The sequence below is a fragment of the Balaenoptera ricei genome, chromosome 20, assembly GCF_028023285.1.
Source record: "Balaenoptera ricei isolate mBalRic1 chromosome 20, mBalRic1.hap2, whole genome shotgun sequence".
NCBI lineage: Eukaryota > Metazoa > Chordata > Mammalia > Artiodactyla > Balaenopteridae > Balaenoptera > Balaenoptera ricei.
This window is the reverse complement of record NC_082658.1, coordinates 56591818-56619609: the sequence shown is the minus strand read 5'-3', so window position 1 is coordinate 56619609 and position 27792 is coordinate 56591818. Positions and strand designations below refer to the sequence as shown.

Here is a 27792-nt window from a genome sequence, read left to right as displayed (position 1 = left end):
TTGGAGATGGACCAGTGAGGCCACCATCCTTGCCACGTCTAGAAGGACGTCGTGTCCCCTTGATCTCACCACCACGGGACAGATCAGGAAGCAGGCCCAGCCTGGTCCAAAGTCACACAGCAAGTGTGCAATCTGCCTCCGGATTCTGGGGCCAGTGCCCCGTTCCCTACAGATGGGACTGGAACAGCTACCCTTCCCTGTCCCGGGGTCTCCCCAGAGCAGAGAGACACGGCGGGCTCGGCCTTGAGGCCTCCCCCCACCTACTGGGCCCTGTCTCACTGGGAACACGGGCAGGCCCAGCAGACCCCAAGCTAGCCCGGGTGATTGCTCCTTGCCCCCTGCTCCCCACGGCCTCCTGCCCACCGCCCACCGCCCGGCTCAGCGGAGACCCAGCCCCAGGTCCTCCAGCCATACAACGTCAAGACTCCTGAGCTGGCCTCAGAGGAGGAAGGGGGCCCGGGGCCCGCTCTTCACTACTCCCCCCACCACCACCAGGTTCTAATTAGCAGCTTCTAGAACGTCCAAGTGCCCTGGCTGTAAAGTGAAGGAAATGTGTTTCCTAATTGGCTCCCTGCCGGCGTGTCAGTCAGAGAGCAGGGATTATGCGGCCCCTGTAGCCTCCCTCCCCGGCCTTCCTGGGCCCGCCGGCTCCCTTCTCGCCCTCCTCCTGCTCACCTGCCCCAGGTCTGCTCGGGTGTTGAAGGGACACCTCCACTCACACCTCATCTAGGGGCTCAGGGGCCCAGCAGGATGCGAGGAAGATTCTCCACAAGGTCCGCAGACCCCGGTGGGAGACCTGGCCTCCGGCCTCAGAGCAAGGCCTGCGGCTGCTGCCGGGCTGACCCCCCGATGCCCCCGTGGGCCCCCGCCCAGCCCCTGTGGGTGCCACTCACGCCTCCCTCCACAAGCCTCTCCCTGCCTGCCCCCACCCTGCTGGGGTCTGCCAAGCCCTCCCCGGAAGCCCCCGTGAGCCCCTTCCTGGCATCTCTGTCCTGTCTCCTGCGTGAACACGCAGGCCTAGTTGCTGAGCTGGGGTGGGCTGCTCCCCAACTCTTAGGTAACCCCAAGAGTATCACGGACGGTGCTAGGGACCAGAACGCCCCTCCGAGAGTCTTTGGGGGGTGGGCGGGGGCAGTGCCAGTCCTGGCCTCGGGGCAATGGGGTGGGTCGGTGATGACATTAAAGCTGATGGCGCAACAGCTCCGGATGCGGCCAGCGCTCTACGGGGGCGCCCCGCTTCTCTCCTGCATCTGCTCTCCTCGAATCTCGCCCCGCAGCAGAAACGTGGACGCCTGGGCAGCGTGCTAGTAGCAGTGCAGGGCCAGGAGCTGGCGGGGAGGTGGCATGAAGCCGCCATGAAGTCTGGGAAGGTGGGCATGCCGGGCCGCTCCTCACCCCTCCTGGTTTGGGGACACATGGGGCCCTGGGGATAAACGTGATGGGGGAGGGGCGGGCAGGGAGGCTGGGCCTCTGCTGGGCAAGTCACCTGAGCCAGCTGGGCCAGGGGCCCTACCTAGGACACCAGCTTCCCTCGGATAATCCAGGAGGAAGTCAGGTGCGGGGAAGGGAGGATGGAGTCAGGGAGCAGAGGACAAGAGGAGCCCAGAGGCCGAGCCCCCTGCACTTGTTCCCTGGGGGGCCCATAGCGGGGGCAGGGCTCAGGGTGGCCCCTCTGGGAATATAACAAGAGGGGGCCAGGCCCCGTCCTGCAGAAAGAGGGACCTGCCTGCTGCTGGGGGTGGGTGGAGACAGGAGAGCTCAGAGGGGGCCAAAGTGTCCCCCACAACATCAGGGGTGGGGGAGGCAGAATTCAACGGAGGAGAAGAAGTCAGAAGAGAGCAAAATGAGTCCCACGGAACCAGGAGGCAAACGGATCCATTTGGGTAATTGTAAACAAAAGTCCTATCTTCCCTTTCTTCACGGAAGAGCAGAACGGGGGTGGGGGGGGGCTGCAGTCAACACCTCACACAAAGTCTGCGCGGCGCCCCTCCTCCCAGGCCCCTTCCCCAGCGTCTGCAGAGAGGATGCTTCAAGACCGAATTCAAACCACCCTTCCCCCCGGCAGCCCACCTGTTCCTTCACCCCCTCACCCCCCCCCCCACCCCCACTCTGGGTGGGGAAGGAGCAGCGGTGGCAGAGTGACAGGCCCAGGACTCTCCTCCGTAACCCTGGCTCTCTGGGCCTGGACAGCCTCGATGGGCCCCCAGCCGTAAGCCTGGGACACCGCACGACCCTTGGGCACTCCCACCCGAGTCCCACCTCCCGTCCCCGGCAGACGCTGTCGGTCCCGGGACAGGAGCGTGGACCACACAAGCCTCATCCAACGCCACCTGGGGCCTCTGGGGGCTGCTGTCACCCTGGGTCAGAGACAACACTCCCTTCATCTTTACACCACCTCGACGTTTGTTTTCAAAATCAAGGTTGGTTTTCCTGTGAAAGTCAGAAGTTTCTGCACTGCCTTGGGATGCAAGCACTTAAAAGAGGCTTTTTAGGAATTCACCGCGGACCCAGAGGGCTCCGGGACAGGATGCCCACGGCCTGGCCGCTTCGGAACCGACACGCCAAACCCACCAGCCGCTCCGGCCTCATCCTGCGGGGTGGGCAGCTGGATCATGGGATTGAGTCCTGGGCTTCCGTGTGGGGTGTGCGTATGTGTGTACACCCGTGTATATGCGTGCATGCCCACACGCAGTAGAATGAAGATTTAGAAGTTCAACGTTCCTTTGAGCTCCTTTGGGCCTCACCTTTCACTTCATTTTGCTAAAAGGTCCTGATGGTTGCCCTTATTAAAGAAGGACACCTTGCATTTGGTTCAAACAGCGGGCCCGGTGAGGCCCCAGGGGGCCTGGCGTCCCAGGCCAGGCTGCCGGACCCCTCGGGTCTGGGAGGGATGTCACGCGGGTCCTGGACGAGTTCTCGGCACCGGGTCATCTTTCCCTTCCCACCCCACTTCTTCCCTGCCCCCCAACCCAGCTTCCAGGGGACCAGCCGAAGCCACTCTTTCCTGGGAACCCACCAGGCACCTGGCCCCATGCTGGGTGCTTCCATATGACACAGTCGGGGCATCACCCTCTTGTTACAGACGAGGAAACTGTGGCTCAGAGAAGCAACTGCACTTGCCCAGGTCCCACGGAAGGCACCCCGATCAGGGTATAGACTAGGAATGCAGGGCAGAAAACACAGGCCGGTCGCCTTTCCCAGAGGCAGCCGAGTGGGGAACTCACCTCCAGGAACCAGAGGGAGGAGGAACGGGCAAGACAGGCAACACCCAGCTGGAGCGGGGAGATGGGCAGAGGGGGATGGGCAGAGTGGACTCTCGTGGTCCAGGAAAAGGAGGCCCAGCCTCAGCCTGAATCAGCCGGGCCTACTGGGTCAGGAGGAGGGCCCCAGGGTGGAAAGAGCCAGGCCTGGGCTCGGGGCCCCTGGGTGGCCATCCAGGCTGTGGCCACTTCCCGGCTGGGCGTCCGACGCCCTGGCCTTCCCCAGCTCTACCAGCAGACGGCTGGACAATCTCGTCGGGACTTCTGTTTGCCTCTAGCTATGTGCACACACCTGCCCGGGGGCTGCGAGGGGCTCCCCAACTGCCTCCTACCCACCGTGCGGTCAGCCTTGACCCTGGGTCCCGTGGTGTCTGGCCGGCCCAGGCCCCCAGCCAATTCGGACACTCTCAGGGCCCAGAAAACACAAAGCTGGCTCCTTACCTCCCGCGGGGCGGGGCGGGGCTGGCGAGAGCGGATTCGGAGAAGGGGTGCAGGGGTCCCCACCCCCAGTGCCAGGGTGGATGGTGCACGGGGAGACTGGGGGACGGACTGGACACCCTCTTCCCAGGAAGGGAGCCTGAGGCCTCCGGTGACAGGGAGGCCCTCCAGCCCTCTGCAGCCCCCCAGCTCCCGGCTGGAAAAGGCCCTCAGGGATCCCGAGGCTGTGTTCAAACTTCAGAATTACCAGCGAGCCGTTTTAAATGCAGATTCTCAACCCAGCTCCACCTTGTGGAGTCAACCCTTGGAAGGAGCTGGCTTCTGGAATCGGCATTTCAAACACACCATGGAAGCTCCCTCCCTTTCTCCAATGCCCCGAGGACCTCTCTTTGAGCTACAGAGCCTCAGGCTGAATGCCCATGAGTACGGATGAGGGCACTGAAGACCAGAGAGGTAAAGTGACTGGTCTGCGGCCACACAGCCCCTCAGGGGCAGAGTGAAGCCTGGGAATCCCAGGCCTGTCAGGCCCCACTGGCCGGGATTCCTCCCTGCAGGGCCAGGGGGGGAACCCTGCCCACACACCCGTGACCCCTCACACCACCCGCCGCCAAGGGGGAAGAACTGGGCGTGGGACCCATCCCACGCGGCTCCCGTCCGCTCCCAGGGACTCTGTGACCAACACCCACGCCGGGCCACCTGCACCCCAACCCTAGCCCCTCGTTGGTCACGTGGTGCCTCCCCTCCCCCTCCCCAGACAAGGGGCTCTCACTCACCATAGTCCTTCTTGCAGTATTTTTTCATGTTAATCTTCAGCTTCCCTTTGGAGGCCTTGCAGTACGAATCACAGTCTGCAGGGGAGGGGAGAGGCACAGACAAAACCTAATTAGGCAGGCGAAGAATAGGCTGCCGGCCCGGGTGGGAGGCCACCTCCCTAAATACCCAGAGGCCTGTGATACCCAAGGGGCCAGGCCGCGCGGGCGGCCATTCAGGGCGTCCTGGCCTTCTCGAGAGGCGCTGGGACAAAGGGCCCCCGCCTGACCACCCCCGCCGGCCCCCCGGCCTCCGTGAGGGACTCTGGGGGCTCCCGTATTGTGCCACCCAGGGCTTTGGAGCGCCACACAAATTCCCCCTGTTCTTAAGATGCACCCAGAGCCTGATTAAAGCCAATAGAGGCCTCATTGTCACCCCGCACCCCGGGTCTGTGTCAGGCGCTGGCTTCCATGGCGAGCAGCCTCTGGTTGGGGTCAGGCCCCAACAAAAGAGGTCACGGAGGAAATTAGCAGCCCATGAAGCATTAGAAAACCCCTTTGGTGTCCACTCTACTGGAGTGTGCAAATAAAATGCCCCACGAAGAAGAGTTCAGTTCTAACGGGCCCTACTGCTGAGAGGCAGGGCCGCCGGGCCCGCGCGTCTGCGGGTATCAGTTCGGGGACGTCCCAGCGCGAGCCAGGCAGGATGTGTGACGCCCTGGGGCCTGCCTCCCCTGGGGGTGGCCTCTGTCGGCCTAGCAGATGCAAACCTCCAACGCCGGTCCCCCCCGGCCCCCTCCCTGCCAGCTCTTCCTTCTCTTCAGATAAGGTGATGCAATTCCTTTGTCAGATCTGTGTTCACACGTCAGCTTTTGGCGTGATGGCCAGCCCACTACAGAGGCCCAATAAATCACTCCAGCCTGCCCTGCGCCACCACTCAACATGCTGGCTCTCACTGAATTCTCACAACCGTTCTTTGATCTGCGGGCATTATTCCCATTCTGCAGACTAGGAAACGGAGGCCGCCTGCCCAGTGCATCCCAGACAGCTAGCAAGTGGTGAGGCTGGGCCTTGCACTCGAGTCTGAGATGCCAAGATCACTGTACTCGTGGTTAGGCTACGCTGAGTCTCGGTAAACACCGACGGGTTCTCCCTCGATAAGAATGAGGCATTCAGCTCAGAGCTGGGGATGCACAACGCCTGGCATTCCAGCAGCTCCCAGACTGCCGGCGGGGAGGACCAGCCAGGCCAGCCCCGGGCTGCCAAGGGCCCAGCCTGTTCTAGGAGTAGTGACGGTGCAAACAGGCTGGGTGTGTGTCCTGGCAAGGGGACTAGAAAGGAGGAGGGAAACACACACACACACAGGTGACTGCTCCAGGAGCAGGTGCCAGCCCCTCATCCTGCAAAGGGGAAAACCAAGGCCAGGGTGGGGGTGAGGAGTGATCTGTGTGGGAGCACAGGACAAGGCCAGGGCAGGAGGCCACCTGTCCCCCCAAACCATCACTTAGATCTGCAGGGAACATTCAGAGATCACCCCAGCGTCAGCCTCTGGCCCACGGGAGGTGGCTGCCTCCTTCAAGGTCCTAATTAAAGCTGAAACAGCTCCATCCTGTTGCCCTGCGAGCCGCAGGCCTGGCAGCCCTCTGCTGCCCCCCGAGCCAGCTTCCTGGGGCACCCCACTAGGAGCCAGTCTCCGGAAGTGGGGAAAAACAGCCCCCCTTCCTGCCCCCAGGGGTCAGAGTCCTTGGACCTCCCCCTCCCGACCAGGATGCCCTGCCCGGGGGCACCGGAGTCCACAGTGCCAGCCCCTCCTGCCAGCTGGGTGGCTCACAGGAGTCAGGACCTCGTGGAAGGCAGGGGCTGGGGCATGCAGGGAGAGCGGCCTGTATTCCACTGGGGCCAAGCCCGAGAGGTCGAGACACGAGGTGACAGTGAGTGGAGTGGCCCAAACCCACGGGCAGTTGCACTGCCCCCCACTCCCCCGCCCCGCATGGCACTGCACTTCACTGCTGGGAACGGCCGCTCTCGGCCACATCTCTGCCATCCCAGGGGCAGATGGCGCTCACGGCAAAGCCACTACTGGGGCTGAACCCAGGCCGTACCTAAGTCCTGGCGTCCCCCAGCGAGCTGGCGGGAATCCCTGCCTGCCGTCTTCCACTCGGGAAAGAACTGGAATGCCAGCGGTGCCGGTGACGTCACTGCAGGGACAGCCTTGAACGCACTCTCATCGCTTTCTCATTATTTTTCTTTCTGGCCCCCGTCAGGACTTGCATTCCGGTCAATCACCTGCCCTGTCCCCTCTGCGGGGTGGAGACTCAGCCCTGGAGACAGCCCCTAACAGCACGCCAGCTCCCCCGAGCCTCCAGGCAGCCCTGTGAGGAAGGCACCGTGATTCCCATCCTCAGACAGGACAGCAGAGCTGAGAAAGGTGCCAGGGTGCCAGGCCCCAGTGCACTGCAGGCTGGAGGGGAGGCGGCCCCGGGAGGACCTGGCCCTGCCCCTCCAGCCCTCCCTTCCCTCTCCATCACTCCCTCCTAGCAGCGCCCCCAGCTCTTCTCTTCAGAGCCAAGTATCCACCTGAGCCAGAAACCATCCTCCAATGCGCGCCTTCCATCACTGCCTAGTTAGAGCCAGCTCCAGACCCCATGTGACAAATCACAGTTGCCCCCATGAATAGCAAGTCTGCCCCCCCATAACGAGAGCCACTCACAGGGCACTAAAGAGGCATGTGGCACTGCCCTCAACCCTGCCCGTGCTCCTAACGGCCCGGTGCCCAACCCAGGCTTCTGGAATGACCCAGAAGCTTTAGGACAACACTGAAGCCTGGGTTCCACCCCCAAGACATTCTGATTTCATTGGTTTAGGGGGCAGCCTGCGTGTGCAGATCTTTAAAGTTCCCCAGGTGAGTCTCATGTGCAACCAGGTGTTAGAACCACTGTCTGAACCGACTGCAGTCGTAGGAGGTGGAGACAGTCTCTGCACCCAAGACCTGTGTGGAGGACCCAGGCTGGCAGAGGAAAGGCTCAGAGGGGTGGGTGCTGACTCAAACTGGCGTCACCGGGCAACCCCAGGCCGCTCGCCCTTACGGGAAATGGTGCCAGCCTCAACACGTGCAGATTTACAGCTGTATTTGGTTTGTTGTTGTGGTTGTTTATTTTTATGTGGGTCTTAGGTCTTTCCTTCCTGTCAGCCAGCAATTCTCATCAGGTCAGTGTGCTTGTTGTAAACTGTCCCCTCTCTCTTCCAATTTGCTGATTCTGATTTAGCTGTGAGCTAGGAAAACAGAAAGACTAAGGTTTATTGGAACTGTATGTAAAGCATGGGTCAACAGGCCTGGAATGAGAGACTGAACTGCTCTCCTTTGGGTACAGTGAATAACCTTCAGAGCATGGACACCATGGCAGCTCTCTGGCTGCGTGCGGACTCTTTGGGTGTATTCCAGAGAACTGAGGTCACTGGACAAGAGGTCCCTGGATAAGGAAAGTGTTCTTGCATTTTCTTCTTTCATCAAATACACACACAGCTACAGAGATTGCCTCAAGATGGACCAAACGCAGCTTTAAAATGCATCTTTGACTCCTTCAAAATGGCATCTACTTGCAGCTACCCACGTTTCCTCTCCTTGTTTTGTTCCAAAATAGCTACACAGACAATGAAGAAAAAAAAAAATGAAAATTCACACTAATGCCAAAAACTAAACTGACAGATGACCCAACGCTGGAATCTGGGAGCAATCTCTATTAATTAAAGGCAGATGGTGGTAGAACAAGCAAAACCTGTCCAGGTTTTACCTCAGGACAGAGCTCTTTGTCTGATGAACAGAAAAATCCTGGAAAAAAAGGGAAGATGACAGGGAGACAACAACCGGACAACGAATGGGCAGGAAGTGGGTGGGGGCCCCATGGTGGAGCCGGATCCGGAGAAGGGAGGCTTAAGGAAGGGGATGGATAGACAGGAAGGACTGTGTTTGCAGTGGGTACGTGAACTCACGTTTTTATCTAAATGACTGATGCAGAGAACGAGAAAGTCAGGCAGTGGAGACAGAAGGACACCACCTCCACAGAGCAGAAGCGAATTGAGGAAAAAGGCTGGGAGGGATTAGGAACTGGAGAGGGAGCTGGATGCATTCCCTTGCCATCCAGCTTGGGGCTGGAATGGGAATCCAGCTGTCACGCTAGGCCAGGGATCTGCAAATCTTTTTGCAAAGTCCCAAACAGTAAATATTTTAGGCTTTGCAGGCCATACGGTCTCTGTCACAACTATTCAAACTGTCGCCGTAGCTCGAAAACAGCCGTAGACGATATGAAACTGAATGGGTGTGTCAGACTAAAAAAAAATTCTAAAAAGACACAGCCTCTATGAAGTAGGAGAGAAAAAGCCATATGGGAAAACGAGGCCAAGCTGAAAAGGCCACGTGATGATACAAAAAGGGTGACACACGAAAGAAAGAAGAGCTGGGAAAACCCAAACCTAAAAGCCTAGGAGCACAATTAAAATCGACTTTGGAAGCAATCAAGAGAGAGAATACTGTAGAAAACAGATTCAGAAACATGGAGAGTAAATTGGAGAGATTCTCACAAAATTTAGAGGAAAAGGATAAAGACGTGGAAATTGTGAAAGAGAAAACGATAGGGATAGAAGAGGGAAAGTGGAGAGATGGCATATAATTGGGAGAAAACTGCAGCAGAGACCAAAGATAGGATCCCTGAGCTGAAGGCCAACCTACGTATGAAGGAAAGGATGAACTGAATTTTTGGAAAAAATCAAGGAAAAAAGACCAACACACCCACATACATCTTTGCAAAACATATGAAATACCAGGATGAGGAAAAAATAGATACAGATTTAAAATCAACAAGCAGCTGGCCAGATGACAATGGAGCAATGTCTATAGGTTGTGAGGAGAGAAAACTTTGAGATCCAAGATTTTTATACCTAGCTAGACTGTCTTCTATGTATGAAGGTCACAATAAACCAAAGACATTCTCTAGTGTGCAAGGTTTCAACCATGTATCCTTTTTGAGAGGAACACTGGAGAATGTTTTCCAACCAACTGTGAAATGGATCAAAAATAAGAATGTAAGAGGGGAAAGTCATGGAATGAACACACTGGTGATGAGCACGGAAACAAGCGAACATAGAGGTTTCCAATTTGGTTCTAAGAGTGAAGGCAAAGATCAAAATAATTTTAAAATGTTTGAAAGGGAGCATCAGACAATGTATAGGTATGTATAAATAAGTATACAAATTTAATCTGCAACTTTAGATGATACTAACAAAAACTGAGAATGAGGCGGGGAATACAACTTTTTGTCTTAAGTAAGTAGAACACAAAAGATGCTATTTCATGCTTGACTCTGATAAATGAGAGCTATTAGATCAAACAGTGCTTTTGAAAAACCCAAAGATAACCACAAAACACCAGAGAAGAGAAGAAATAGGGTATAGGCAACTGTGATAAATTCAAATCACAGAAGAGCCACTATCTCAAAGCAAAACAATGAATGTAAATGGATTCAACACCTCTATTGAAAAACTGATTTTAAAATATTAAATGACTGTTTAAGAGAGACAACGAAATAAAGCAAGTTTTTAAAAGCTTACAACTTTTAAAGAAGTTGTAAGTTTGTCACTAGGTGACAAAGAAGTTCAAAAGTAATAAAAAATTTGTGTGGAATGACATCTTACTGAAACACATTATGCAAAAACTGTGAGAAAGACAAAAAGGAACAGACAGAAACACATAACTAGTAAAAGAATGCTAAATTAATTCCAAGGAGCTAAAGTTACACAGGCCACATTTCCTGACCACAATGTAATAAATATTATTTATTATTAAACAAAAAAGAATGAAAATAAATGAAGTGCATTCAATTCTAGAATTTAGAAAATAAGGAAAATAAAACCCAAAGAAAGCAGGAGGAAAGAATTAATAACAACAGGAGTAGAAATTAATAAAGTAGGATACTGAAAAAAACTCAAAAGTTATAAATACATCCAAGAATTGATTCTCAGTAAAGCCCCCAAACCAACAAACTCTCACACACACACACACACACACACACACACACACACACAGAGACAAAACACTGTCATGTCTAACTATGAATGAAAGAGAGAAAACAGACCCATGAGGAACAAATGAGAAAGGGGTGTAACCACAATCTAAAGAAGATTTTATAAATTACAAGGCTATTGTATACAGTTTTAGACTGAAATCTTGGACATCTGAATGAAATGCATTCCTTCTTAGGGAAACATAAGGGACCAAAGTGAACTAAAGAGATATCAAATCTGAATAGATCAAGAATCTTAAGAAATCTCTGGATCCAGATGGTTTCAGAGGCTGGCTCCATGTAAACACTGAGAGGCTGTTTCATGCTATTTGATCTGGTCAGAAAACAGAAAAAGAAGGAACACTAATAGGATGAACCACATAAAAGTGCCTAAAATCGATCATTCTTCAACTTTAAAAGAAAAAAGCGGTTTCATAGGGTTTGATCTTAAATAAGTGCTGGCATGAGCTTAGACACACACACACACCCTGTGGACCAGCTGGTCAGCCTCACTGACTCATCGGATCCGATATTTTATGCCCCGAAGGTCCCCATCCTCCCTGGACCCAGGGCCCCCGCAGCGGAGGAAGGGGCGGGCAGGAAGCTGCCGCTGTTCTCTCAGGAGACCCTGGGGGGCTGGAATTGAGGGTGCAGGTAACACCAGAAGACCTGCTGGGGCCCCTGCACCAGGGTCACCCTCCATCTCACCCTCCTCCCCAGCGAGAGGGGAGCTGCCAGGGACGGACGCTGGCACCGCCTGGTTGCCCACCTGGATGTGCTCTGTCCCGGGGAGAGTGCAGAGACCCAAGGCCGCCATCTGCGACTCGCAGCAGGCCCGTCCTGGCAGGCTGGCATCCTGGCTCCTCCTGGGAACAGCCAGCCCTCCCTTTATTCCCCCCACCTGCTCCCCTGACCAACCCGAAGCCAAGAGCCGAGAGGGGCCCCCCACCACCACCGCAGGCCCGATCCCAGTGGCCAAGCCCCTCCCTCCTCTTCCTCCACCTTGGGTAGCTTGCCCTCTGCTCTGCCTCCTGTGTCCCAGGTGCCAAAAATCCCGCTGGGCGGGCCTGCTCGCCCGATCAAGGCTCGGCACCGAGCATATGGCAGGCGGGGCCCAGCGTCCCCCGGTCGGAGCCAGGGGCGCTGCATCTGGTGCCTCCCCTGGAGCAGGGCGGGGAGCTGGCCAGGGTCTCACTCCCGGCAGCACCCCAGCCTCTCTGCTTCTGGGCTGTCGGCTCGGGAAGGTGGGGCACTGGGAATAAAGAACAAGGGACACCCAGCCACCGAGGTCCTTCCCAGGGCAGAGACCTGGAGGCTGGGGGAGTTTCAGATTCCGCTGGCTGGGCACAGGGGAGGGGCTCCTGGAACCCCTCACCCCAACCCTGCCGGGTGAAGAGCTCAACGGGGTGGCGCCAGGAAGGACACCCAGCCAGCTCTGCCCATTTCTGCTGGGCCACCCTGCCCACCAGCAGGTGACAGATGACAGGTGAGGCCACTCTGCCCAGAGAGTCCTGGCTTTCCCTGACCCAGATCCACAAAGCCACTTGGAACTCCTCAGGCCAGAGACCAGCTTTCCATGTGTGTCACTTTCACACATGGTGGGTCTCCGTGGGTTTCATGATGACCACGTTAAGGATGCAGGAGGCACACCCCACTAAGCCAACCCTCACCTCTTGGTCCTAGACTGTAGGTGACTGACCCACTCCCCCTGCTGAGACACCTTCTTAGAACCCCCATCACAAGCACTTTGCCCAGGAGAGAGCCGGGGTCCACAGGCAGCTCCCGAGCGCCCACGCGTCTCTCCAGGCCTGTGCTGGTCTCACCCGCCCCATCACCTCCCAGCCCTCCTTGCCTCCACGGCATGATGTCCGTTCAGCTCTGGGCTCTGGGGCAGAAAGGCCAAGGTCACCCCAAATGAGGCAGCCCCAAGTAAGGACCGGCATGAGGTACCTTGTAAAACTTTTGGGAGCAAAGCCAAAAGTGTTCGCAACATAGAGAGCAAAGGGTGAGTGTCTTTAATATATAAAGAACTCTTCTGAATCAATACGACAAGCACCCTAACATTCAAAGAAGACAAACAGGCAATTCACAAAAGAGGGAAGAAAGCGGACATGGAGATGTAACAATGTTCAACCTCAAATAAGCAAAGAGACGCAACTTAAATCAACAGGAGGGACTTCCCTGGTGGTCCAGTGGCTAAGAGCAGGGGACCGCGTTCGATCCCTGGTCGGGGAACTAGATCCCACGTGCCACAACTAAGAGTTTGCATGTCGCAACTAAAGATCCCGCGTGCTGCAAATAAGACTCAGTGCAGCCAAATAAATAAATAAATAAATATATTTTTTTAAAAATCCACAGGGAGCTTTCCTAGTGGCGCAGTGGTTAAGAACCTGCCTGCCAATGCAGGGGACACGGGTTCGAGCCCTGGTGCAGGAAGATCCTACATGCCGCGGAGCAACTAAGCCCGTGCACCACAACTACTGAGCCTGAACTCTAGAGCCCGCGCGCCGCAACTTCCGAAGCCGCTGTGCCTAGAGCCCGTGCTCTGCAACGAGAGAAGTCACCGCAATGAGAAGCCCACACACTGCAACCAAGAGTAGCCTCCGCTCGCCGCAACTAGAGAAAGCCCGTGCACAGAAACGAAGACCCAATGCAGCCAAAAATAAAATAAAATAAATAAATTTATTTTTTAAAAAATCAACAGGAATGTAGGGCTTTTGCCTGGGGAAGTGGCAAAACACACACACACACTCAGACAATGCAGTTGGGGTGCAAATCAATACCAACTTTCCTGAGTGCAATTGGCTTCGAAGGTCAAAACCCTGGAGAACACACACCCTTGCTGGAGCACCCCGACTTCTAGGAATTTATCATCCCTTCATCCACTTAAAAGTTTTGCTACGAGATTTCCACGTGGCTGGCTCTGGGAGGTGTGGGTGTACCCTGGGGCTCATGGAACAGTCAGGGTGGCTTTATAGCAGGAGGGGACATGTCAATGATACGAGTGTAACCACACTCACCAAAGAGTGACATTCACAGAATGAAGACAAAGGCCAGCATGCGTTGGTAGAGGATGGGGACGGGGGAGCAGGTGGAGACCTCCCTAGATGTGAAGGCCAGTCTGAGGAGGCGACCTTTAGGAGGAAGCTCTGTGACGCAGCCAGGGCAGGAACAAGCCGGGCAGGTGTGAGGAACCAACAGAAGAGGGGCCTGGAGCTGGGGGAGGGGAGGGCAGCCAGAGATGAGGGTTCATGGGGGTCCCTGGGTTCTTCTCAACCACGGCAGGGGTTTGAATTTTATTCTAGAAGAATATACTGTGCACCAAAATGTGGGGTGGAGGAAGTGTGGCTGGTTTTTATGCTCTTGCTTTGTCTTGCCTGTATATTTAATTTTACTATAATGCGTATACCATTCTTGTATTAAAAGGAGAAAAACAGGGACTTCCCTGGCAGTCCAGTGGTTGAGATTCCGTGCTTCCATGGCAGGGGGCGTGGGTTCGATCCCTGATCGGGGAACTAAGATCCCGCATGCCGCATGGCACAGCAAAAAAAAAAAAAAGGAGAAAAACACTAAAAATATTTTGAGGCAAGTCTCTTCTTCAGTGAGGATGGGGATTGAATGGGGGGGACTCCCATAATGAGATGACATTCCTATTCAGTGAGGTGACATTTGTATTCCTAATCCATGGGGCTTCTACTCCGAGGAAGGGCTACATCTTCCTAGGAGATGGTGGTGTGTCTGTGTGTGTGTGTGTGTGTGTGTGTGTGCACGCACGTGTATGTGTGTGTGTCCGTGCTTGTTTGTTTCCATCCTCTCCCAATTCCACAAACATTAATACCAAGGGACAAAGGAAGAGTGAGTGGTCAGCGAACTATGTGTGTGGTGACGTGGCTAGGAGAGAGGGTGCTGCCCTCTCGAGAGTCCGGGAAAGCTCCCTGAGGAGGTAACACAGCGCTGAGACCTAAACAGTGCGAGGGAGGCAGGGCAAGAAGATCTGAGGGAAGAGGGTTCCCGGCGGGAAGAACAGCCTGTGCAAAGGCCCTGAGGCAGGATCGAGCCTGGCAGAGTCCAGGGCTGAACGCAGGCCGGGGAGCCTCGCACAGAGTTGAGGGCGGGGAGGAGCAGAGACGAAAACGCACACCAGCCAGATGGGCCAGGTGGGGCAGGATAAGGTTTGCAGTCTGTTTCAATGTAATGCAAAGCCACCCGAGGGTTCTAGCCAGGCCTGGGTCACCCCAGGGAAGTCCTGTCCTTTCTTTCTGCTCCTCCCCAGTGTGGCCACCTTCACTCAGAGCTTCCCACGCGGCTCACCTTGCCGTGCCAGCCGGGGCGGAGGCAAGTTCCTGCAGGACGGCATGCTGTCGCAGCCCACCAAGGGCCCCCTACCCCCCCCACTTTCTCCTAAAGAGCCCCCGCTGTGATAGCTCCACCACCATCAGGCCTGTGTCTGACAGATCTGCTGAGGCCTCCCCAGTATCCACCCTTCTTCTTCCCCAAGTAGCAAACCCCAGTGTTTTCTACTTCAAATCTTCTTCAAAGACTCCCCTGCAGCTCACACAGCCATGTCCCTCACTTCTTGCCCCGAGGGTGTGAGCAGAAGTCGCCTGTAAAGGGCTCCAGGGAAAGCAGCTGTGTCCTGTAAAAAGGGATCCCATCACCCGCGCTCTGATCTGCGGCCCTTAACCATTCCGAGCCTCAGTTTCCCCATCAGTAACATGGGGTAGTGGTGCCGACAGCAACTGTCCTGCCCCTTCCTAGGAGTCAGGAGGAAATAACCTTGGTGCGGTGAGACAGGTAAGGGATGCTGGGGCTGGTCTCTCAAGGAGATGACCTTTCAGCTGGACCCTGAAGGATAAGAAGGGGCTGCCAACAGGGTGTGCTGGGCTCCAGGCGGCCTCAGAGGCCCCGGCTCAGTGACCGCGAAGCGGGGGTGAATGACGGCGGGGCAGTGGGAAAGGTGGGGCCTCGTGAGGTGAGGAGGAGAGCTCAGAACTGAGGTGGAGAGACCCGGCTCTGGTCCTCGGCAGAATCTATAAAACTGACCGAGATCTGGGCGACGGAGCCCTGTCTCCCAACAGGAGCACGTCTGCCTCCAAGATCCCTTCTTGGGCTATGCCATGGACCCAGAGCTGGGCAGAGGGAGAAGGTATATCAGGCCCAAAGCTAGGACCTTGTTTTTGCCCGAGGTCCACAGTCTGGGGACATTTACTCCATTCCCTGTAACGTCTTCTCCTCCATGTGAGTGAAAGTGGGTAAACCCTATGATGCGCAGAGGATCTGGAAAGAACGAGACCTAACCGCACAGAGACTGGAGAAGCCAGAGGCTCTGCAGGGGCACTCACAGGTTCAGCCACAATGCCTTGCCCTTGAGCACCGATCCCCATGGCAAACTTACTTGGACCCCACTCCTGGGCCATCTCCCTGTGTGGCCTTCCTCTAGGCCCCCAAGCACAGCGGGGCACCCTCTACCCTCTCAGCACCCATGCCATGGTCCAGAATTATCCGTCTGCCCCCTCACCCGGTGGGGAATCGGACCTTGGTCCCAGCACCTGGCGTAGGATGGGTCACCACTGAACACCCAAGGAACACACTGGAACGTAAACTCTGGATCCCCCCCTGGCCACAAACATAGTGTACAACAACCTGAATGCAGATGCCCTGTGAGATACCAAGACCGCTCAGACAGACCTACAAATCAGGCTCCCCAAACTAAAGACACAGCATCCGTCACGATTATTCTGGTGACACCCGGGAGAAAGCCTGGGTAAAGTGCTCAGGCATCTTTTCAATCTGCTAAGCTCTTTGACAACAAAGAGGGCATGATTTGGGCCGGAGAGGGTCTGAGTGGCACCAGAAATCAGGATGCCTCTGTCGGGACTCGCAGCTGACACCTGGAAGCAGCAGCCCGACCTCTGGACGTGCGGGCTTTTCTAAGGGTCTTTGCCTGCTTGCGTTGGGCTGTGGAGTGTCCATGGGACAGAGTGCCTCCCCCTGGACCCTGGGATACAATCTGGTACACTGGTGGGAATGGCCTATCTCAGAACATGGATGGGAACACGGATGGGCTTCAGGGCTGTGGGATGGGGGAGCAGTTGGCAGGTAGGCTACAGAGGAACTCAAAACACTGGCTTCTCGACTCTCAAGCTGTGTGTCCTTAGGCTTGTGACTGCACGTCTCTGAATCTCAGATTCCTCATTTACTAAATGGGGTAAGAACGTGTAATCCTTTGACGTTCTAGTGAGATGAAGCCTGACAAACTAAAAAATGTTAGCTGTCATTATTTTCCCTATAATTCAGGAGCCATGACAAGAAAACCAATCTCACTATATTCCTGGCATACCGACTTAAAAAAAAATTTTTTTTTTAATTTCTCACTCGATGTACTGCATGTACCAACTGATGGCTGGCTGTTCCCAAAAGCAAACTCATCTTTAGGGGATCTGGTTCCTTCTAGCACCTTGTCACGGCGCGGTTTTACATTTTTTCAGCGTTGTTTGTTTATTGTCTGCTTCCCTCCCTGACGGCAAAGGCCACTGCCCTGTCCACTGCTCTCCCCAGGGCCCAGGACACTTACAAGCTCTCAATAAATATTTGTCGAATAAAAGGGGGACAAAGCTGCCCCCACCGTGTGGCGAAGTGACCCGAGGCCCCGACAATTCCCGTACCCCGCCCCCAGTCCAAGGGCGGAAGACCCCAGGCCTGCAAGGGAGCTTGCCCAGAGGAGCATGTCTGTGTAAACAGCGGGAAAGCAAAGGCCTGAAGCAGGATTCAGAAGGGCGGAAAAAGAATTTTGGAAAATGCTGCGAAACACAGAAAGCCGCAGCTTGGCAAGAACGGCTCCTTGCCTGGGGAGGACAGCGGGAGCCGGCAAACCTTCCCTCTCCAGGGATGTTTGAAGGGCTTCGGTGTTTTGTTTGGACTTTAATAACAGAGATTCGAAATCTGCTGCCTTATTATGACAATACATTTGCAGACTGAACATCCCGGGCCTGGGATTCTGAGGGCAGCCCTTGCTGGAGAAGCCAGGGATTCCGAGCTGGGTGGGGAGGGCCCTGTGGGAAGGAGCAGCCCCGTCCCGCCACTGCCTTGCAAGCCGCTCCTCTTTCCGTCCTGCCTGGAGCACCGGGACCCCCAAAGGGCACGGGCTGTGGAGCGGGGCGTGGAACAGGCAGGCTGGGCTGGGCGTTCATGGGGGGGCCCGCGGGCCGGGCTTTTTCCCCTCCCGCGGCCGGTGAAAGCGGTCCGCCCACCCAAGCCCCCTCCCTGCCGGGCAAGGCTGCCTGCAGCCGGTTTGGGGGTGGGGTGGCCGGGCTGGGGAGGTCGGGGGGCTGCACCGGCCACGTGAGGACAGCAGTTCCTCTTCCCCACTTGGAACAAGAGGGTGCCAGGAGTCCCCAGCACGCGCTTTCTTCTTGCTGAACGAGATGGATTGGAAAACAAATTGGCTCAAATAAAGCATGTAATTAGATTAAAGCCGCTTGCCCAGAGCCTTGGGGACCGCAAAAGCCCTCCCGACTGGGGGCGGGAGACCTCGGCCGGCTCAACCAGTGCCTGGCCATCCAGAATCTTCTCTTGACCCTCAGCTGCCCATCCTCTGTCCTTCCCAGCTGGGGTAAACTACGCTGAGGGAATTCATTCTGCCCTGGAGATGGTCCCAGGCCCTGCTCTGCCACCAGCTCCACAGGCCTTGGGGTCCCCCTCTCCCCTGCCTGCAGATCCCGCCTCAGCCTCAGAGGGCGGGTGTGTCCAATCCATGAGCTCCCACCGGAGCTCAGCATGAACGGCTGGGACGGTGATGTATACACCTGGGCAGCTCCAGCCAAAGCACTTTCCACCCACGACCCCATTTGAGCTGCACAAGGACCGGTAAGGAGGCCGGGTAGGTAGCATTAGGACTGCCATTTCCATCACACACATGAGAAAACAGGACCACAATGTTCAGGCCACTGGGGACACTTTCCCTAACACCAACTGCTCCTCACTCTAGGTCAGGGCCACCCAGAGTGGTCTTTGTCCCCAAAGCCATGGGCAACCTGATGACTGAGCAATGCCCCTTAACCTCCCCCCACCCCAATGCAGGGGATGCCCCTTCTCAAGGGACCATCCTCTAGGCTTCCTGTCCTTAGGCATGACCTCTGTGTAACTGCCCCCTCCCCCAGCCATCCTCCCATCACAGCCCTTCCCAAAGAGCCAGCTTCCATCACCATGCCCCCTGTCCTTCCTCCCACTAGCCACGCCCTTAGGAAATGTGGCTGTGATCACAGGCTGCCAGAGAAAGGCAGGAGCAGGTAGACTGCAGTCAAGAAGCTGCTACGTAGGGAGATCAGCTCGGTGCTCTGTGACCACCTAGAGGGGTGGGATGGGGAGGGTGGGAGGGAGGGAGACGCAAGAGGGAAGAGATATGGGAACATATGTATATGTATAACTGATTCACTTTGTTATAAAGCAGAAACTAACACACCATTGTAAAGCAATTATACTCCAATAAAGATGTTTAAAAAAAATGATGAATTTCATGAAAACCAAGGAGGATATAGTGGGAAGAGAAATGCACAATGAGTCATGAGATACAGGTTTAAACTCAGGCTCTGGCCTTGACTGGAAGATGTATGTTAGAATGTCACTTAGGGCTCTTTGAGCTTCGGTATCCTTACCAATAAAATAACTAAAAAAAAAAAAAAAGTTAGAAGCTGCTGCACCCAGGGAGGAGAGTCCTCTTCCCAAAACTGTTTCTGACGTACTTCCCCACCAAAATAGCAGATGAGCTTCTGGCCCTTAGAAACGAATGACAGCCTGGGCAGAGAAGAGGAGGAAGAAAAAGAGGAAAGCTGGTATGACACTTTGGAGTCCTAGTTTGAAAGGCCTGATGAGGAGCAACTTGTCTCTAGAATAAAACATGACGGCTGCCGGAGGAGATGCTGATTGGGAGCAAGTGCGGAGGCAGGAAAAGCAAACAGGCAGCACGCACGCTTCCAGTTTCCCGGTCAAAGCTCATGGCAGACATTACTAATCAACCTCAGCACCCAAGGGACCCAGAACTCAATCAGGTGCTTCCTGTGGCTCAGCGGGAAAACTGTCACACTCTTGCCATCATCCCTGGTTTACTCTGTCATTTGTCACCGACTGATAGACTGGACACAGGCCATGGAATCCACCTTCTGGGAGCTGAAAGGGGTCTTAAAAGGCGGTTCACCCTTGCACCTCCCTTTGCCATCCCACCGTCTGAATCAGCCCCACCACTGACCCTAGGGTTGGACAGGACATCCATCACCTGAGCCTCACCTGTTTCTGTGACTTCCCCCCACCCCCAAGACGTCCTTAGTTCCACCGTCTGGAACAGCCCAGCACAAGCCTACCAACCACCTGTTTAACCAACAGATCAGCCCTCAAGACTTTCGGGGAAAGTGCCCCTCCCTCCCAAGCTTCTTGGTTCCTTCAAACTCCAAGGACATGGCTTTCTGAACCCCCATGATGCTGGTCCCACTTCTCAACCTCTCTGTTCCTCAGCCGTCTGATGTGAGAACGGAAGAGGCACATCCAGTATCCTCTTTACTTTACGGACATCTATGCTGAGTGTGGAAATGCTTCCAGACTGTAAAACCCTACCTACCTGGAGGCCCCTTGTCTGTTTCTTTCAGTTCTTTGGGATACAGGTGAGAAGCAGAAAGGAAGAGGTTAGAAGCAGCCAAGTAACTATCACAAAGGAAATCCCTTTAGATCTTCATTCACAGCTTAATTATCTTTTATTTATAAACATTGATAATAAATGTCATTATCACCATTCCCAGAACATAGTACACTGGGACCTATATTTAGGTGGGGGGACCTTCTGGTGAGCCACCCATTGGCAGGAAGAAGGAATGGCTAGCAGAGAGCAAGGAAGAGGCAGAAAACTATGAAACTATGAAAAGCAGATGTAGAATACCTAAGGGCCATTTTGAATAGAGCCCAACAGTCCTAAAACGGCTGAAAAAGCTTGTTTACAGTATAATCCCTTTTTTGCAATGGTTGTATCATCCTGAGGAGTTAAATCACGTTCAACGTGCGTTGCTTAATATGGCAGGAAAGCTGGCAATACATTTGGGAAACATTTCCATCCAAAATGGTTTAAAAAAAAAAGTTATGTGGCATTATAACGAATTATGGCATCTGAAAACCGTATTTATGGGGGCCGCTCATTCCACAAAAATGCAAGAACCACAGCAGATACAGAGACCCTCCCTGTCAAGTCCAGACTCCCTACCCTCTCAAGTGGAGAACGAAGGTACCACGTTTGCTTTGGGAAAGGAAAGAATTCTGGATATACTTCGGGTCACCATGGAGCCCATGTCCCCCAGGGAAGGTGCTGGAGTCTTCATGTTCCAGGCAGACGCACGGCTGTCCTCCCCAAGAGCCACTGCAGGGCCTAGAGGATGACGGTCACCAAAAGGCCAGTGGACTTCACCCCTGCCCTGCCCTCCCCACCTGGACATGTCTAGGTTTTAACAAGACAGCCAAGGTCATCTTTTATACCAGGCTTCTGTTTCTTACTCATCTCTTCTGTCTCCAGGAGCCCCCCAGACACGAGGTTCCCAGCCGGAGCTCCAAATCTGTCTTACCATTTTACAGGGCACCCTCTGAGCCTGTGCTGCCCGAACTTGCACCCACCGTCCTCAGACCAAAGGGTATTGGAGCCAGAGAAGGGTGTGTCTCAGGGGCTCGAGACAGGCAGTGACTCCCACACATCCCGCCAGGGCTGCCCTGAGCCGCCACTGGGAAGTTCACACTGGAAGAAGCTTCCCGTACAATTCTGGTGGTCAATGGACTAACCAGCTTTCACCTGCAGGCGAGGCCGTATTTGTGGGAGACACCCCTCAGCTGTGTTCCCGGCACCTGCAAGCACCAGCTCCTGGTAGAAGCTGGGAAACAGCTACCTGGGCCCTGGGACAAGTTAACTCAGAACCTTCTAATCTCATGTGCCTCCACCCTTGGAGGTCAGGCTTTACCGTAGCCCTGAGGTCCCAACCACCCCCTTCCTTCCCTCCCCACTACAACGTGCACGTTGAAACCCTGAGCCACATAACAAGTTCCAACATCTTTTGTCAAAGATCCAAACGCTTGCAGGAGGTGAAGCCTGTAAAGCCCAGCGGAGAACACAGGTAGAGATTTCTGCTCGCTGGCAGATGCGCTGCCCAGCTGGATGAGGGATGTCTGATTGGGACAGATGGGGGGCGGGGTCCCCATCTCTATGAGGGAAAGACATGGAAACCAAATCCGCATCAGAGCCAGAGGAGTACAGCCCCTGGCCATTTTCCAAGATGCAAGTTCTGCCCCATGAGATGGACCTTCCAGAGGTTTTGCTCGAGGACCCCAAACTTCTAGCTATGCCACTGTTCTCCTTATCTGCTCTCGGTGCCATTAGGAAACAGCAGCCCATCCGGAGGGGTGACGAGCCACCTGGGACTTGAGGCTTTGAATGGGTATGGGACAGACCCAGCAGGCTCTTAGCAAAGGCTGACATTGGGAGGCCTGGAGACAGCCACGGGGGTATCTGCTGACGCATGCACACTTGGTTCTGCTCTAATAGGTAACCGTCTGACTTAGAATCTTCTATTCGGGCATCTTTCTCACCTAGTAAACCGTGGTCCCTTGAACTCAGGACTCCACGTTCTATCATCTCTGGAACCCCAGCCCCCAAACCAGGCACTCAGTAAATGTGCATCTGACGAATGAATGAAAAAGAAAGTGTATAAACGGACAAGTGCACAAATCCTCATGTCGGAATTCCCAAGGAATGCTAGGAGTTGGGGGTGGGGTGGGAGACTCAAAACCGCTCCCAAGCCTGGCTGAACAAGAAATCCCCATTTTCAGGCTGTAGCCCGGATGAGGCCAAGGGAAGGATTTATTGAGCACGGGATCAGTATTTCATAAACCCTTCCAAACTGCAGAAAAGGCTGCACCTGCCTCCGTCAGTCTGCGGCCGCTAATCCGCTGTAACAGCTCTGTGCCCTCCTTTCTGTCTCCCGCTCGGAGGGCAGGGTTAGCTTGTGTATTCGCCTTTAATAAGCTGAAGCCATTGGGGCGCTGCATTCACTGCTCTCTGCTCCCACAGGGCCGGCCCCACAGGGTCTCCTTGTCGGCTCTCCGAGTGAACAGGGGATTTTGTGTTCGGCAGGGGAAACAAAGCTGTCCCAACGGGGATCCAGTTGGCTATGGATACGCTTCTCCAGCAAGAGCCAGCAGTGGACACAGCCTGGAGCTGCCGTCGGCGCTGAAGGGTGATTCAGTGGCACGGGGGAAGGAGGCGAAGCTGGGCTTCCTGGGAAAGTCATGAAAGAGAGGGAAGCTGGTGGCCCTGCAGTGTCCACCCCACTGGCTGGTTGGCCGGTGAGCCCAGCTGGTTAGGCCAGTGCCGATGAGGTCACGTCTCTGCTGAGTTCCCTGGGTGGGCTACACCCCAACCTGGGCAGCTGTCGGGCAGGATGGCCACCCCCCGGCCAAGACTGCGCTGATCGGCTTCCTACATAGAGAAAAGGCCCTCAAAGCTCACCATCACTTTCTGATGCCAGTAACTGTGGCACCATGATGACAGGTGGCCGCAGACACCCCGAAGTCAGCAGAGTGAACAAAAGGTCTATGGAGAAGGCTGTACATAGTTTCCAAACCCCACTTTAGTCTCCTCCTGGGCTTAGAGACTCCATTACTCAGCACCCCTTGTGTGAGGTGTGGTCACGTGACCGAGTCCAGCCACGGGACGTGGGTAGAAGTGACGCGGACGCTTTCAGTCCTCCCCGGAAAAGTGCCCCCATAGGCACGCTCTTTCCAAACCAATGACTCCAAGGCCCCAGGGGATGGCAGAGCCACATGACTGAAGGAGCCCGGGCCTTGCTCACTGCCTGGAAGGGAGCCGCCCAACCAGGAACACCTGCGATGGACTGTCGGACGCTTCTTACAGCACAGAGCCTACCCTGACCAACACAGCGTCGGTGAGAAGTAAAGAGAGTTCGACTTCGGACAGCAGCAGCAGCGTGTATGTGGCAGAGCAGAGAGATACGAGAGAGATCACAATACTGTCTTTACTGGGTGACTGGTTTGGTGTCAGAGGGAGGACATGGGCCCCAGAGAAAAACCACCAGGCCTTTCCACAGCATAGGGCTGTTGGGGAGTGAACAAAACAGAAATCCACAGGTGGTTCCCAAATCCCAATAAAACTTGCCTTCCCCCCAAATAACTCACCAAGTACAGCAGACGTGGTGGGTGCCTTGCCCAGGGCCCCTTTCCTGGACCAGTATACCATACCCACCTAGAGCTGCCGTGGGAGGTGGCGGCCACCAGCTCACACTTGCACTTCCTCCGAAGGCCTGCCCTTGGCAGACGGAAACTGCTCCGCTTGGAAACACCCACACGCCCCATCCCAGCGAGCAGTCCACAGCCAATGGCCAGCCACGTGGGCAGGCACCCAGCCCTTTTGCTTGTAAGCAGGACAACTCCTTTGGGGTGATTCACTGTCTAGACCGCACATGGAAACAGGCTGAGGCCAGACTTCTGAACCCGCACGTTTTCCTAGCTTCTTCCCCTGCCCTGCCCCCCTCACCCCCTTACTAGTTTCTCCTGAGATCATCCTCTCAATAAATCATGTCACAAGAATCCCTGTCTTGGGGCCCCTGGCAACCCAAATGAACGGCTGGCACTGCACCTCTTCCCCCGTCCACAGCAGTACCTTTGCCACAAAGAGGAGGAAGGACAGGGATGAAGTCCAGAGCCAAGACAATCCTAGATTATCGGGCCTAAAAGGATCGCCACCTTCTCAGAGGTCTCTCCATCTGGTGAAGATGTCCTCGCCTGCAGGGAGATTTTAGATGCTGAAGTACAACTTTCCAACCCTGGGACTGAAGGAGGAGGTGACCTCACGGGACAGAAGGAATGCCAGGAAACTAGGGCTGTGTCCCACCTGCTGGGGGAGCGGGTAGGATGGCAATGAGTGGAAATTTAACCCAGCCTGGCTTGGAGGAAATTTTAAAGCAGCTTTCACTAAATCTGCTGCCCCAAACACTTAGGAATTTCTCACCTCTCTTCAGCAAGAGGAATCTTTTCCAAGTCCCCAGGTCTGATTTCTCTCCACAGCTTACCGCTTGAAAGGATGCTGGCTTGAGGCACTATGGTCCACGGAAACTTGGGAGATGGGAGACCTGGGTCCTCACCTAGGTTCTGCCATCAACCCACTGTGTGCCCTCGGCCAAGTCGCTGTCCTCTGGGCCTCAGTCTTCCCATCTGTCAAATGTGGAGGCCAGATCGGATGAGCTATCTCTAGGTTGCCTACTGGTATCAAGAGACAAAATTCCACTCCCAAGATGCCTTTCAGGAGAAACGCTGAGAAATGTGTAACCACCTGCTCTCTGGGAAGAAAAAGCCTTGATTCGTAGCTTGTGCCAATTTCCAAGGTGTAAATATTCCCAGCGTGGCCAATTTCAAACTGCCAGCAGGATGCTCTGAGCACAGAGCTGGGAAGAGATACCGACAGTCAGCTCTCGGGAGCAGGTGTGCGCCAGCTCCAGCGCGCCACCGATTTTCAGATACCTCTTAGCGCAAAACAAATTCGTTTCAGACCCCGATTCATTTCCAACCTCTGCAAACGAAACAGCTCTCTCCTTTCCTCGATCCTACAACACACTTTACTCTTGAGCGGAGCCCACAAAGCAGTGCACATCACACTGGCCATCACCTTCCCTGGGGAGAAGCTGACCCCTCCCATGGAAGGAACTGGAAGGGGGCAGTGCCCCACTGCGCCTCCCCAGAGGCAGATCCAGTGCTCTTACTGCGATAAAGCCCTGCCCTGGGGGCAAAAGACACAAGGCCCCTGATCTGTGTGGTCACCCCTCAGGGCAGAGTGGGACTAGTTTCATAGGCCACACCCGTAGCTTTAGAAGCAGCGAGACAGGCAGCAGAGAGTCCTGCTGGACAGGAGGTGGGGCGGGGGGTGGGGACAGTCTGTGCTTCGTATCAGGTGGTAGGGGGCAGCTGGTAGCCTCCTCCACCTCAAGGCCACGCTGGTCCTGCCAACACTGAAGGTCCATGCCCACAGCAGGGAGGACGCCTGCATAGTGGGCAGGCAACATCCCCCATCCATTCTCCTCTTGGCTTTCCCTCCCCTGGGTCTGGGCACCATCCCTGGTCCAAATCCCTCAGGGTCCCCTCAACACAGCCTTGAAAGAGCCCCCAAGGCAACCACCCGGGTTCTATGACCATAAGGCCCTGCGATCACAGTCTCCCAACCAGCCTTCCAACTAGCTGGGACCTGGAAATACTGAGTGGGAAGGGGCCGAATAGATCATTAGCCCAACACCTTCATTTCATTGAGAAGACTGAGCCCAAAGCTATCAAGTGGCCTGAAGGACACTTTAATTGGGTCACTGGGGTGGGGGGAGGGTCATGAAAAACTCAAAATCCCTGCTCTTAACGATGGCATTTAACATTGTTGTCAATATCACTTGCCACGGACAGAACTGTGTCCCACCAACATTCCCATGTTGAAGCCCTAACCCCCAAAGTGATGGTGTTTGAAGGTGGAGCCTTTGAAGGGTAATTAAGGTTCTATGAGGTCATGGGGGTGGGGCCCATGAGGATGGAATTAGGGCCCTTATAAGAAGAGACACCAGAGAGCTCTCTCCCCGCCAGGTGAGGACACAGCAAGAAGTCGACAGTCTGCAAGCCAGAAGAGGGTCCTGGCCAAAACCCAACTGTGCTGGCACCCTGATCTTGGACTTACACCCTCCAGAACTTTGAGAAAATAAATTTCTGTTGTTTAAGCCACCTTTCTACGGTCTTTTGTTACGGCAGCCCAAGTGGACTAATGCATTACTACTATTATTATCAAGTCTGGAGTAGTTTTAAATCCAGCAGGGTATTTAATAAATCAAACGGACCACCTCCGGGGTTGGGGGTGGAGGCCTTTACTAACGTCAGTGGCACGTGAGGTTCTGCAGGGGCCGAGCCCAACAGCAATCCAGAGAGGGGACGGACTGTGACGCCGGCACAGTGTGTTACTGTGTGTCCCCTCCCACCAGCGCCCAGCCCGCGACCTGGACAGGAATCCCAAGGGAGGTTCTGGGCAAGGCTTTGGGCAGGGGGCCACCCTGCAGGGTGGGGATAGGGTCTCGGCATCCACCCTGCCTCAGCCTAGCTCTGCAGCCTGCAAGCCCCCAACCCCCAGCCTCTGCAGTCAAGGACCCTGTGACATCCTCGTGACACAGGGCGGGTCCTGGGGATTCCAATCCTCTCTCTCACTGACACCTGTCACTTGCCCCATTCCCATCAGCCAACCCCCTTGATTCCCCGGTGGGAAGAGCTCCCAGAAGGGCTAAATATTCCTCCCCCACATGCTTCTCTGGCCTCCCAACTCATCCCTTTATCCTCCTCCAGGGCTGCTGGCAGCTCCACCTGCAAAAGCCCAGCCACAGGGGAACAATGCGGGTCCCGAAACCCCCCATGCAAATGGCTTCCTTTGTGCTCCCCCGGGGGAGGCCCCCAGTGGTTCTCTCTGGGCCCTGCTCACCCCAGCCTGACCTCTGCCCTGGCCCTTTGTGCAAGCCCCAAAGAGGGGAGGGAAGGGAAGGGGGAGGGGGGAGGAGATGGGGAAAGTGAGGGAATAAGGAAGGTGGTGGGGAAGAGAGACAGAGACAAAGGCAGAGGGAAGACCCAGAGGGAGAGAGACAGTCTAGAAAATCAGAGCGAGACAGGCAGGCAGGCAGACTGACTGACAGACAGAGGGAGAAACTGGTTCATGCAGGCTGCTCAGAGCAGGGTCTCCTGGCTGAGGGGATGGAAAGAGTAAGGTGCACCATGTGAAACTGCCATTTCTGTGTGTCACAAATGGTCGAATAAAATGACAATTCCATTTGGTCCAACCTAACACATACGGATCAATCTGGTCTCCAGCCAGGGCGGGTGGAGTGGGCAGGTCCCGCTCGAGAGAAGAGCCCCCATGTGCCCTGGCTCAGCCTCTGGTTCCTTTCCCGGAGGGTTCTGGGGAACTGGGCTGATGTCAGGAAATCCGGGCTTACCAAGCAGAGGCTGTTTTGCCCCCAGAGCACATGTGATGATCGCAAACGTCTGGAGGACAGGCCAGGAGTGCTGTACCACACCAGAAACACAGACGACAGCTCCACAACCAGAACCCTCCAGCCCCGCTGGCACCTGAAGTCACCGCTGATCGGCTTTCAGCTCCAGCACCCTCTGCTTCCCACGGAGGGAAGTGGCAAGGATTTATGACGGTGACTGGCTCCCTTGTCCCTTCTGCTGTGGAGGTGCCCC

General features: G+C 55.2%; 1 protein-coding gene across 1 annotated transcript in view; it reads right to left on the bottom strand.

Annotated features, from left to right (window-relative positions):
* Window positions 1-27792, bottom strand: part of NTN1 (netrin 1) — a 189805-nt gene that overhangs the window by 10427 nt on the left and 151586 nt on the right. Inside the window, exon 6 of the mRNA XM_059908934.1 lies at window positions 4472-4546. Within this exon, the coding sequence (XP_059764917.1) occupies window positions 4472-4546 (75 nt within the window). The remainder of the gene's footprint in view (window positions 1-4471; window positions 4547-27792) is intronic.